At 40.8% G+C, this 14255-nt stretch overlaps 1 protein-coding gene across 6 annotated transcripts; it reads right to left on the bottom strand.

The window, feature by feature from the left end:
• Positions 1-863: 863 nt before the first annotated feature.
• LOC117257749 (myosin light polypeptide 6) lies at positions 864-13042 on the bottom strand. Of its 6 annotated transcripts, none has more exons than XM_078170062.1 (7): positions 12857-13042; positions 6850-6877; positions 4560-4703; positions 4225-4398; positions 2888-2965; positions 2467-2514; positions 864-1412 (listed from the first exon to the last, which is right to left on the bottom strand). In XM_078170062.1, exons 1-6 carry the CDS (start codon positions 13025-13027, stop codon positions 2486-2488), a joined length of 624 nt encoding a protein of 207 aa, XP_078026188.1. In that variant the 5' UTR covers positions 13028-13042; the 3' UTR covers positions 864-1412; positions 2467-2485. The 6 variants fall into 6 exon arrangements, with proteins under 6 accessions (XP_078026188.1, XP_078026187.1, XP_033483932.1 ...); XM_078170061.1 differs by having other exon boundaries at positions 2480-2514; XM_033628041.2 differs by lacking the exons at positions 6850-6877; positions 12857-13042 and adding exons at positions 7083-7110; positions 7521-7652 and having other exon boundaries at positions 2480-2514.
• Positions 13043-14255: the final 1213 nt, after the last annotated feature.

The following is a 14255-nucleotide window of genomic DNA, read 5'->3' as shown; positions in this document are numbered from 1 at the left end:
GACTTAAAGGATTTGGCAAATCTGTTGCTCCTGAGCGGAGAAAGAGGGATGTAGCCGTGCCACGCCTGGGCCCAGCCCCCGGCTCTCTCTCCTGGCAGATTCCAGTTGAAAGTTAATTGGACGGGGAGAGGTCTGAGACAGGCTGCGCTGAGGCCCATTAGTGATTCCCCTGTCGAATGCAGAGCCACGAGGATCACAGACTCACAAATAGGAGGATTAAAATAATCAATAGCCTTGACTTCCATCGACCACACACATACACACACACACACACCGAGTAATTAGTGGACAACCTATTCAGCAGTGGACTATGACACCCTCCTGAACCCTACCCCACACACATAAGCTCCACACTCCAATAGCTGTGGTGCCTAATGAGGGGAAATAGTTGTGGCTGCCTGTGAGGAAAATGAAGAAAAGGTCAGGAAGCCACCAAACAGCCTTCTACTGCTCATATCCTCGTGCTTTGTCACCCAATCATTACTCAGAACATTTACAGCATGTCTACAAAATATGCACAATGAAATATTTTTGGGCTACAATTTGAGCTTGCAATGATACTAAACAAATGCAACCAATAGAAGAAACCCTAAATTGTCTCAGGCAATAATAGTTTATATTGACTTGAGCACCACAGCTTACACTCATGATGTACTTTCAATTCGACATTTAAAAAAAAAAGAAAGAAAAGGCATAACGAACAGATCAAGATACGACTCCTGAATATCGTGACAGTAAAGCGGCCCCTTTACCATACCAGATTTCAGCAGCAACACTGCCCTCTTGTGTCAAGACAAGTCAGTGACACATTTTTCACCTTATTTCATCGAATGGAAAAAAAACCCTGCTCAAAACACAGATGATGAGGTGTCAGGAAAAACATTTATTTAATACAGCAACATAATTGGGTGACTTAAAAACATGGGAACCACGTTGAAATGTTTCTTTCTACCTCATGATAGTATGGCTTTAAATATACCGATTTACCACAGGATCAGAGGAACACGTTCCTCAGCCAAAGCAAGTCTTTGCCAATAATACAGTAGGTTGCCGACAGTTATGTATACTGTATATACCATATATTTTATTGTCCCATCAAACATTGACACACAAGTATCAACATTTACAGTATATCAATAAATTTATGTCTTAAGAGCTGCATCTTGGAATGTTATTGCAAACAACACAAGCATTAAGACTCCTGAATGCATATAAGTTGGTCACGCATGTGAAAAGTGGTCTTATGTGGGGAATGTAAAGGCACTTCTTAAATTAAATGTAGAAAACTAATCCATGGAAAAAGTTGGGGGCATGTAGAAGCTACCGTCAAAAACAGGGTGCATGTGACTGGGTAAAAAAAAAAAAGTTGGATGTTCTTCGTCTTCACCCGTTCATGACCATCCTGACCAGTTCTGTAAAAGAGAGATGAGAGAGACAAGCGTGAGACTCATGGTCTAAATCTTGGCAGAGACCAACTCCAACTACAGCATAAGGCGCTATAGCCCCCTCCTCATCCAGCTTTGGAGAGCCTGGGTGGGAGACGCTGTATTTGGAAGCAGATCCCCCATACTAAGCTCACCCAGAGGAAAGAAGGGGTTGAAGAGGGTACTGAGAGAAATGGGTGAGGTAATCATCTCTATCTCCTATTTAGCCAAAGCATTTGGCCATGTCTGTGATCCAGAAGGAGCTGGTTAGAGAAGCCATCCTCGCTGTATGCTTTCCTCTAGTTGAGAAGCAGAGAAAAAGGGGAGAAGATCAAGGGAGCTACAGTCCAGTCAGAGAGCGGCCAGCTACGAATTCAGCTTCCATCAGTTGAGGAGAAAACAATCAGCACAAGAGCGACTCATTGCAATTCTCTGGTTAGTAGAAAAAGGGACTGGTCCACTCTCAAAGCTGGTGGCTATATTGGAGTGTAAAAAAAAATGTCTCCGATGTAATGAACTGTCTATTTCATCTGTCTGTGAAAAGAGCAGCACCTCTAACACCAACAGAGGAAAAAAGACAATCTAATTAGCACCAAAGACATGCAAATGAGTTTAGAAGAGCTGCTTCGAGACTCCTAAACCCATCAGCTCAAATAACTCAATGGCGGCCACCAGGCTTTTCCTGAATGCGACCAGTCACTTCCCTGTATCCACCATATCCCTGTATAAACTGAGGGGAGTCCCCGACACATGCAGAGGGGCATGCTGCAGCCAGGGGCCCAAGACAGAGGGCTGCAGGAGAGAGAGACAGAAGAGCAGGAGGCTATACATGGGTCAAAGCCTCAGGACTAAGGATGAGAGGGACCGCCAGGCTTTCCCACAGGCACCTATGGGGCAAATCTACTTTGCAACAGCACCTTGTTCCCGCTTGCAAATATGAACAGTGCAGCTACAGCTGATTAGTGTTAGGGCAGCCTAATGAGAATGGATTATTTAAAAACTAAAATGCAGGAAAGCCTGGAGATGTCATCTCATGGTATACCAAATGCCCGTACCGGCCCTCAGCCTGACATGATGTGGCGGACAAATGCTGCAGAGGAAGAACAGTTAACACACTGTCAGCAGTTGACATTTATACACGGCCTCTTAGAGCGGTCAATTGACCATAAGCGTAAAGACACATAAAAGACATTCAACTGTGACATGGATAGATACCTACCTCATCATTGAGACAAAAGCAAGCATTACTGTAGTGGCAGTTCAGTAGTTAAAAAGGGTGCTTCCAATGATTGCCATAAAATAACTGATTAACAGAAATCTGAAACTACTTTTTGACACATTATTTCACATGTCAATACAGCACACACACGCAGTGGAATTTGTGACTGAGGCATCATCACGCACCATCAGCCTAATTACAGTAAGTGTCCCATTTTTGTCTTGTTCATTTCTTTCCCTCTCACCTTCATAATTGATGCACCCATTTGCGTCTTCGTGTCCTGCCAAGAGCGTCTCAACTTCCTCCTCCGTCATTTTCTCACCTGCAAATGAAACAAAAATGTTAATTCATATTACATGAGTGAGATTATCGTGTTTTTTTAAAAATGTGATAACAAGGGATTTCACAAGACACTTGTACTATAAATACACTTGCTCAACCAATGACACCAAATTCATTTACAAACATGCATATAGTAGGGTTGTCAAAAGTATCGATACTTTTCTGTATCCGGATACAATACTAATTTACAAAAGTATCGATACTAACAGTGCAGCCACCTCAGCGCCTGTCGGGTGCGCGCGACGGGTCTGACAGACACAAGCTGTGCAGGCAGCGTCTGGCAGGCACAGAGCCCTCGCTGCAACCCGGCTTGTTGTCGTTGCTGTGTATGCATGCACACATTTCTGTTGCTGTAATATGGCCAGCGCGGCTGCAGGAGGATCAGAGCAGCCAGTTTCGGTCAAAAATGATAAAGGAAAAAGCGCTCTTTGGAAATATTTATTGAAGTAAACACAGCACGCTGCAGACGGCAGGTACAGCCCCTCCCCTCACTAGCAGCTGAGCAGCTGGTGTCGCCAGCATCAAACTAAAATATAACTTCTAACGTTAATGTTAAGCAGAAAACTTTATCAGTCATGCCCGTCTGTAACATTAACAGACAATGTTAGTTTAACAGGACAACACAATTATGTGTGTCTGAAAAGTTATGTTAACTGTAAAGTCACAGATTGAAGCTGAAAAAACGTTGGGTTTCTCCCGTAACCCCTGGTTCTCTGATCACATAGTGAGGTACAAACAGGAGCATCCTGAGCCTAAACTACCAACTCTATTTAATCAGCAATGAAAATATGGTGCCAATTCACCAGAAGCACAGAAAATAAACAGGGCTGTAGATAAATACATTTGTATGGACAGATCTTTTTTCTGGTTGTTATTTATTTTGGGGGGATTTTTTGTTGTTATCATTGATATTACTTTTCTGATCTTTATTTAAAAAAAAATCACATGCCTCTTAATTTTTTGCTGCTGTATTGAAAATGGTATCGAGTATTGAATATTTTCCTGGGTATCGATATCGAGTTTGAAATTTTAGTATTGTGACAACCCTAGCATATAGTATACTTTTGATGCCATGTACATTCAATTTACAGTAACCAGTTTTGCACTAATGCTATTCGTTATGAGGATTATAATATTTTCAGGTTAAGTGGAAAAAAATTAAACAGTGTGCATAAATGAAATCAACTTAAAATAGTCAGATAACTGTATTGATTCAAGAGTGATAAAAATGTAACTTGCCTAGTGTGGTGAGGACGTGACGAAGCTCTGCTCCCATTACTGTGCCATTGCCCTCCTTGTCAAAGACGCGCAGTCCCTCCACAAAATCCTCCATGGAGCCCTGATCTTTATTCTTAGCAATAGCCTGAAGCATGGGCAGGAACTGCTCAAAATCTAGCATCTTGTGGTTCATCTCTGAAAAAAGGACAGAATAAATAACGTTGTTAAATGACAAATAACATGTTTGAGCCTCCAACTGCAACACACACCACACTGCAACAGAAAGATTAGAATTACAGCTGAGTTGTTTCTTTAATCACAGTGAAAGTCTCCCACTAAGGTTTTTTTCCTCTCACCCTCTGCCTTGGGGTTGCCCAGGACCTTGAGCACCTCAGCGTTGACAGGATTCTGTCCCAGGGCGCGCATGACGTCCCCACACTGGCTGTAGCTGACCTTGCCATCCCCTGTCCTGTCGAAAAGGAGGAAAGCCTCCTTAAACTCTGTAGGGTACACAGACGCATGACTTATTAGAGTAAGAGTATGAATTATTGTTGAAATTAAGAGATTAGCATATATGTATGGAGGAATGATATGGAGATGGGAAGAGCACTAGAAAGATGGAAAAAAAAAACAGAACAAGCAGACAAGAGAAAGCACAGATTATGCGCTTTTTATTGGCAAGATTTGTTCAAACAAAAAAATCTGAAATTCTTTAAGTGAATATTGCTACCATTTCCATGGTAAAGTGTGGTGCAACAGCTTGCTCTATGTACTCTACTGCGTGACATTGCAAACATCCCTCTGACTTCCTCAATTCAGAAATACTGTATATTGGCAATAGTCATCTGGTCAGTGAATGACTTCTTCACTGAACTCTGACAATAACAAAAGGAAACAACTTCTCCAATGCAACACTACATGCTCTCTCGTTATCGTAGTTTTAACATGCAAACATTTATGTATTTAGTTTTCAAATATATTAAATTTGTCTGAATTACAGGAAATATGTTTAAATAAAATAAAGGACCAGAAAAAATGGGTATGGATATATATCTTAGGAAAAAAATGTTTAAAAAAAAACTCTGAAGATAAGGATTAAAGTAAGGAAAATGTTGCAAGGGCTCAACTTTTTTCAGAGATTTATTATCTGAAAAAAAAAAAATAAATAAATAAAATGAAATAAGACGGCCAACCCCATCCTCAGTGCTCTTGGTCTAAACGGAAGTGACAACATTTCCTACAGAACATCAGAAAAGACTTCAAACTCTTATTTTAAACTCTTTGATTACAGTAAGGGATGTATATCTGACACTCAGTTTTCTAAAAATTAGGTCTTATTGCAAAAAAGAAAAAAAAAAAAAAAAAGACCACAAGTTCTACTGAATTTAGAGAATAATGTGAATCCCCTCATTTTCTTTTTAACCAGACAAATTAATTTGGTTAAAAAACATTAACATTGTGCATTATGCAACTTATTGGTTTCAGTTCAATTAATCTCAATCTACTGTCATCTCTAATATATTAATGTCACTAATTTTATAGTAGCAATGACAAGATTAATGTGTCAGAAGTTCACACTGTTTCAGTTATTAGTGTTATCAGATTCAGTAAGGGTCTATTTGATGCTGAATGATGAGAATGAGAATGATGTTGCAGTTGACTTGAAACATTTTTCAAAACATCGTCTGACATCCGTACTGTTTGCCAACTTCATTTTGACAGTGATATTTTACAGTACTCTTGAATAGTCAATAAGGTTGTGAGCTACCTAAGCCTTGTAAAGCATTCACATTACCAAGTATTGAGCACTTCTGTTGTTGTTCAAGTGGAATTACCTAGGCGTTATCACCTGTCAGCAATGATTCAATCTTGTCAGTGATCACAAGGTTGATTGACATAGCTTTGATCAGGCATTCTAGTCAGACTCAACAGCCAAACAAAAAGCTTAGTTAAGAATTAACAATCAGGGAGACATGGAGTCGAAATTACACAATATCCGGGCAGCAGTCTGGACCTAATGTTATGGGACAGGCTATTTCCCAAAAAAGCTCAGGCACTGTTGTGCAGTTTTTCCTGTTCTGAGGAATGTGCCTCTTCCCCTCTGGCGTGTGAGCACTTTTCCCAACACCATATTTGGTATTAGAGGAGTGGAGGAAAGTAGGAGGAGAGTGAGAGGAGCTATAGCCTATTATGTCAACTGTGATTAAACAAACCAGCCCTAGGACAAAAACCATCCACCACTGTATCCAGCACCAAAAAAGGGCACACTCCTGGAGATGAGCTGCTTGGAAGATAACAGGCAAAGTTTATGGCAAACTGACACAGCCAGGGATGACTACAGTTTCACAGAACAAGACTTATGAGAACACATATGAGCTTTGGCCACTTTTAACTTTAGTAATACTGCTAATGCACGACTGACCATATACAAAACACTGCAACACACGGTCAAAGCTGGTTAAGTATTATCACGTTTTATGCAACAATATGACTGATTTTGACGTGGCAAACAACAGTGCAAAGCCACTCTCATTCACATTTAAAAACACAATTGGTTTACCCAAATCCACCATGCAGATCACATCCTAAACACTCCGAGATAGTCATCAGTTTTGTGCTAAGGCGGTTCCCATTTCACTGACTTACCATGAATCTGATCCATGTTAAATTCAATCTGGAAAGAACAAGCAGTTGCAAGTGGAAAGTGATGAAACAGTAAAAAATCAAGGAGGAAAACCTTACCTAAAAACTACTGTGACAGGCGCCATAGAGCAGTGTGACAGTGAAAATACAGGGCAAAGGGTCTGAACCAAGCAAGAATGAAAGCATGCAAAACAAGCAAGATGTGGAAAATGTGGCAACACAAAATCAAAACTCACCAAGGATCTGATCTTCCGAGAAGTCAGACTGTTCAAAGAGAAATTAGGGTTTGTAAAAAAAACGGCTCGTTTCGCTGCGCGGTGCAAAGCTAGCTTGAGTAAAATTCGGTGGCTTTAGTAACGTATTTGTCAGATAGTTCGATTTAGTTAAATCAGCTCTTCCCTACCAATACCACATTCTGCAACGATTACCGTACCCGCGGGCACTTTGGTGACATTACTTAGTTTATTATGTGATTGTTAACTTTATCGACAGTGCAAGCTAACGTTAGCTTCTCAAAAGTTGCACTTCCGCTAGCAACCCGCGAGCCACTTCAGACATTCAAACTCAACTTAAACATCTTTGCAAAGCTAAAACATTTTCTCGAAACATTAACTAAATACACAAGAAAAATGTTAGTGTTAATTAGGTCGTCAAGTGGAACAAAATAAACCCACCATGACTGTGTTAGCTGAGGTGTGTCCGAGGCGTTGGCAAACCCAAGAATGTGTGACGGCTCTCAGAGCAGGGAAGAGTAAGAAAACCTTAACCGCCGTGCGTCATCACGTAGAGCACGCAGGACGTCCTAGCAGGAGGGCGAACAGCCACACTCCTTATATAGGAATACAGCTCTAGGTAAGGCTTGTGATTGACAGTCAGGGGCGTAGCACCAAATTCGGGTCCCCCCATCCCTCCTCTTGTAATCCATCTTTCTGTTTCTTTTTTATTTTATTTTATTTTATTTTATTTTTACAATTTCAGTTTGCTTTAATTTCTTTTCCTTTCTGGAACTCCAATGCCCTTTCATGGGGAAAGACATGACAGTGTGAGGACCTGATCACACAGGACACGTTTTGCAGCCTGCAGAATAACGCACCACACTTTTTTTTTAACCGAATGTCACTAGTAAAAAAAAAAAAAAGAAAAAAAGAAGAAAAAAGCCTGCTGTGCCTTTTTATTGTTGCAAGGCAACCCCCCCCCCCCCATCACCTCCTAACATTCCTGTGTAATCAATGTACTGTTTACTTATTTTATTCATTTGACAGTAATTAGTATCTAGTCCCTAAAATGTTCAGGCAGAGGGCACTTGCTGTCGCTCTAGTTGAGGGTCAGAGGCTATCAGTTAATAGTTTATCGGGCGCAAGGAAACGGAGATCTGTGTGGGTACACGAGACCCTGAAAGGAGGATGGATCACGGGGAGTACCACTGGTTGGTCCAGGAGCTTCGCCTCAATGATGGCCATTTCTAGGCATGTTTTAGCATGACTTGGGGGCAGTTTGACAACCTGCTGTCTATCGTCGGGCCGTATAGCTAATGGTAAAAAGGCAGAGATGACATCAGGTGTTTTTCTGCTCTGAGTTGAAGTTTTTTCAACTTGAGGCATTCAGAGCGCTCCGGCAAAAATGACAGGCGCTTAGAGCGAAAAAAAAAAAGCTTCATTCTCATTAAAATCAATTACAAAAAGGTGCCCCCAGCTACTAAAACGCATCCTATGTGATCAGGGCCTAAGTTGGTGATCAAGCGGCATAAGCAGTCCTTCAACTCTACAGGCCCAGGCCCCAGACACACCAAACCAACCGCAGAGAACTAGCTGTGATGAGAGCCCCCTGCTGCATTGCCTCATGTTGCTATGTCTCAGCCAAAAAGTTGCATATGAACACACCAAACCGACGGCCAACAAGCACATATGTTCTGCACCTGCGTGAGAGGATATACTCCATACCAGGACACGGCGGTCGTCTGTAATCGTCATTAAAAAAGGGAAACCAGTAGAACATCTTGATGCTAATTTGCACATCAACAATACAATACAATGTTGAAATAGTCTCGCCACCAGACAATCAGAGATCTCCGCCTTCTGATAGTCTGGGGACACTCCTTTCTAAAGTGTGTTTAACACACCGGCGAAAACGGCTGGCAACAAAGCAACGCCTCTTGCATTTTTGAAAAGGACACACCCTCTCGGAAATGTGCGCTCCCCCTTTTCTCGTCTGCAAGGACACAAACACACAGAGAGCTTGAAAATGGATGCCAAGAGATTTAACTCCGTTTTATCAAACGTGTGCTCAGTCCACAAGATTGTGGAAATGAAGGACTTACAGCGACTTGAGCCATTTTGTACCGCTACACGTGTTTCTAGTCGGACTATGTTTACGAGCACAAGAGTTCAGCGAGCCACCGAAGGACTGCCCTGCGGATTTACGATTGGTTCTGCAACGTAGGGAGTTTTTTAAACTCTGAAATTGTATCCGCCCATCTAAACACAAAATCAGGGAGAAAGTCATCAGTCTTTAGTTAAGAAAAGCTTAACCGATGGGCTCCACTTTTGCCAATGCAGATTGAACATGCTGAATTGGTGGAGAAAAAGCCGGCGGGACTTTTTTCAGGGGCTAAAATATGTTTTGTTGCTGACTTCTCCAGAACAGTAGTTCACTTAGCTTCCATGTCAGTCTTCAGCCTGCATCTCCAAACTGGGGGCGTGTCGACTGACATCTTGTGTGTGTAATATACTGTCTATGTAAAAGGATCCCATACAGCTGCACTTCAAAAATTCTGAACTGTCCCTTTAAAGTCTCCCTCCACTCAGAATGCTCTTACCTTCTTGCGCTCACCTTAAATCTTTGGTTTTAGGCATGTACCTGCAAGCATGGTTTTGTGTCATAATAGCTAGTGTGAAAGGGTTATTTGAAACCTCCAATGAATACACAGAATGGGCAAGGCTCTCTCAGGACTTGTTGTGTCAAAAACTTTTTAAATAGTGTACATACGTGTTTTCTGGATTAAGAACTTTTAGCAAGGTACACTGTTTTTGTTGAAAAACCATATCAGGCACAAATTATTATTCCAAGCACATATTTTCTGTTCATGTTTCATGTTTGGACGGGATATTTAACATTTGTTTCATTCAAGCAGCCTGCCCTAAACCTTGCAAAGTAATAAACGTGCCAATGGACACTATGTTAAGGGATGTGTGTTTTAGTTAAGACATGATTTTTAAGATATTTTAAAGGATATTTGTCCCTTCGGTGTGTGTTTGACTTTGGTGATTTTGACCCCACTTGCGCAAATTAATACCTGATTGCACTGAATGACTTTGCTAGGCTTTGCATTAAGAATGTGAGTGTCTGGCCGCGCAGGAATGATGGATTACTTTAGGCCTCTGAGATCATGGACTGATGCCACATCCCTTAACAGCCTGGCTAAAGCACTGTCATTCCTTAGCAGGAGCTCTGGCCTCCTGTCTTGTCTGTGGTCCCACTGTGAGCAGAAGCGGATGTCTTAACATGGCCCATATTATCCTCACAGGCTAAATGGGACAGACTCATTCCATAAAATCATGCAGTAGCAGTGGCACAGTGGAACATTTAATGGCATGAGAATGGCAGCAAAGCCAAAGCACCAACAAAGATAAAGCACATAATACAAAGTCTAAGGTGGGCATTAGTATAATTTGAGACACTGAGTTTATTCAGCACATCTTTGCAGTAAAATGTTTTATCTGATTGACCTACAGTATGTCGGCCTTTGAGAGCACCAGAAGCTAAGAGCACAGTTATGGTTTGGTCTTATGTAATGTTAATGTTGATAGTACCCACTGAGTTAATTTATTTACTGATGTTTTTTTTATTTTCTAATTAAACATATCATCTCATTTATATACTTACAGGGGAGCTATGCCCATTTTAAAATGTATACATGTTATTCTTATGTTCTAAGACACACAATTTCTCCCAAATCCAAAAACTAGAGTGCTAAAACTCGAACTTGTGATGTCATCAAGCATTAAGTCTGCTGCTCCATAAACAGTAAAGTAGGAAAGAGGTTCTAGATCAGTGGTTCCCAACTTGTGGGTCACGGTCCAAAAATGGGTCATGGATCCATTCTGAATGGACCACAAGTGACTTGAGAACATTTCAACTTTGTAAAAAAAAAAAAACAGTACAGTGAATTTCAGCACAAAGCTTTTTTTTTTTTTGTTTTGTTTTAAGTGTCCTTTCCTGCTGTAGCGTGAGTGACTAACGGACAGCTACTTTACAAATGGTGCCTCTCAAAGTTGAGGAAGGATCCTTAAATAGCTGAATTTCAAGGAGGCAACATCATCAAATCGAGCCTATATTGACATTGGACTGCTCCAATATCAATGGTCCTTCGAATTCTAGCGAGGACCAAGTCTTTCCTTTAGAGAATTTTCAAGGATGCATGTGTGTATCCTTAGCGGGCATAAAGCACCCACAATTCTTTGCGTGTGTTTAGCTGGAATTAAAGGCAGGACCTCTTCAGTGACACACACCTTGGCACTCGCCTGTTCTGATGTGTGTTCACCAAATGCTAGGAGGGAGTCTTGCCTAGCTTCTGTAGGACCCACCTTGGAAGTATATCCTTGTATATCCTGTATATACTTTGAGGAGCACTGAGAGACGGCAAACTAGCTCAGCTACATGGCCAAACACAAGTATGATGCTGAATATATTAAACTGTGTGGACCTATGAAGAAATCTGGACCCTGTGGCTGGACCAGTTGGGAACCACTGTTCTAGATGATCCTGAGAGCACCCAGGAGAATGTTCTGAGCATAGAGGTACGTTTTCTGTTTCAGAACTGAGAACACTACAATAGAGAAAAGCTCATTTGGGAGGTTGTGTATAGAATAAAAGTCTGAGCGAACTCTGATGGCTACTCAACTTTGATCGAGGGAGACACAGAGTGGACATGTCCCCCTCAATTATTTAGAGCATGTGCATTTGTCTCCCCCAGTAAAATCATGAAAGTAACAGAGGACTTTCATTTTGACAAATAAAAGACATTTACGCCATTAACTATGAAGAAAAGGCACATTGATGCATTCAATTTCACCAGAAGCAGGAAATTAAGTATTTGGCTGCTCAAATTTTCTGGCTGAGGACCCTCAAATCCCCTCATTTTATTTGTGCCCCTCCAATGTTGAAACAAAACCTACATCTTTGTATGTACAGAATTTGCAGCTGGACAAACTATGAAATAATGACACCATTTTTACATAACCTCATTCTCTTTGCTAGGTGCCGTATTGGTCAGCAGCCAACATTTGCTATTGCCAAAATATAGGCTACAGTACTATATCTTTTATATGCCCGTGATGGCCAATAATAATTAGTGGGTCAGGTTATATCTATGACTTATCTCATAAGTTTTTATCTAAATCACTGGAAAGACGTTAAAGGAGATCTGCTCTCTTTGCAGCCGGTTCGTGGCTTTGAAAAATGGGGCAAGTAAAACGCTCTAAATTATTAATCAAGTGAAGACTGACAATTTCCTTACTTTGGGTTTTGAATCAGAGATTTTCAGAGATATTTTGCTTCTTGTAATGATAATTATAATAATCACAGATGTGTAGGTCATATTCATTTGTTGGAGCCACCTTCCTGATGAAAGAAATAGCACATACTGTGGCAAGAAACAGCCTGTTTCTCCCTAAGGAGGCCACTGACTGAGCGACAGCCTCACTCTCAGTGTCCCATTTCTACTGCTTAGCTTAGATTCAGTCTCATTTTAGGTTAATGCTAACAGTTTATTATCCAGAATAATATAGGAGTTACTTTGCAAATAATCTGTGAGTCATGTTTTTACAGAACTAACTGACAAACAAATTACTATTGTTTATCTCTAGCCGTGATTCATTATCTTGGCTAAGATTACTAAACACTATATTTGAAATAAGATTAATAGGACATAAGGTTTCTAAACATAGTCCAAATTTATAAATGCCCCACATTAGCTTTGTCACAAAAAGCATGCTGTAGTCACTCCACTCACCTCCAAAGTACTGGGGTCAAATGGTGAATCCGAAGGACGCAGCATCCTGGGTTTCTGCTCCGCTTTTGGAGCTGCAGGAGCCGCAGGGAGGTTGGGGAAAGGAGGACCCAGTCTTGGTTGGGTCACTGGTGAAGGAGACTTCTTAATGGAGGCTTCTCTTTTAGGAGCCATTCCTAACGTCCTGGACAGCCACAAATTTATTTAAGATCTCTGCTCCAGCTGCCTCTATAGCTGCTGAGAGGAGAAATCTAGCTTTGAAGTAAAGTGTGTCAGTTGTGCGTATCCGGTGGAGGGGAGGAGGGAAGCAGGTTGATGATGCTGATGATGCTGATGATGCTCAGGGACTGGCAGGTGGATGAGGCAGAGGTGGACATATGGAATAGCATGTGAATGAATTTGTGAAGCAAAGCGTAGGAGGAGTAGAGATGAAAGCCTGAATGTAGGATAAAGAGGGGGATAGATGTAGAAAGGAGCAGGTTGAGCTGTATGACTCCAAGCACATGCTTTTATGTGGGTCAGACATGTATGTGTGTGTATGGGTGTGTGTGTGTGTGTGTGTGTGTTGGTGTGTGTGGGAGTGAAGCAGCAATGTGAAGGGTTTCTGTGTCAAACTCAACACACAGATATCAGCCTGACTAAGGACAGTCATATGTTCTGTGTCTCATTACAAACCATCATGCAGCTAATAATAGGTCGTCCTAGAATAGATAGATCTTCTCTTTGTTTCCTGCAGACTCGTTGACACTGATGCTGCATGCTCACCTATAGGACACAAGGTGTGAAACAGTTCACTATGATCAGAGCCTAATTAAGACTCTGTAGTGTGTTTTTCTCTCGATTTTTTTTTTAAAATTTTGATTACCTTTGTTGGTTTTAACCAAAAGTAGCAAAGGATGCCATTTGGCTTGTAGTCACACATATGAATGGCTCAAAATGCATGAGAAATAAACCTTTGAGAAAATACAAAGAATAAACATTGCTTTATTCAATTTCATTTTAGATTTTTTTTGTCACCAAATGTCGATGTTGTTGTTTTGTTTTCCTCTTTTATGCCCCTTGTTTTTGCAATATTTTAACAAGTGTGTTATGTGCCTGTTGTGACAGAATCAAATCAGCAATATGCATATTTAGTTTTGTGGTTTACAAATTGACTGTAATTAAGCAAATTTACTCAACTGTATCAAGTACCATCAGACTGGAGAATTTCTATTTTATGCTACGTTATAAATCTGCTTAGGTTTCAGAAGTTAATCATACATTTTACTTCACATTTATTTGTCAGGTAGTTATTTTGTGTAATTACTCTGCAGATTAAGATTGAAAACAACCAGCTATGTCATTACATAAACACATATAACTGATATAACTATACAACAATGACAGGGTTTATTCTGCTGCA

The sequence above is a fragment of the Epinephelus lanceolatus genome, chromosome 8 (genome assembly GCF_041903045.1).
Source record: "Epinephelus lanceolatus isolate andai-2023 chromosome 8, ASM4190304v1, whole genome shotgun sequence".
In the NCBI taxonomy this organism is placed as follows: domain Eukaryota; kingdom Metazoa; phylum Chordata; class Actinopteri; order Perciformes; family Serranidae; genus Epinephelus; species Epinephelus lanceolatus.
The sequence above is the reverse complement of the archived record's forward strand: the minus strand, read 5'-3'. Positions and strand labels throughout refer to the sequence as shown.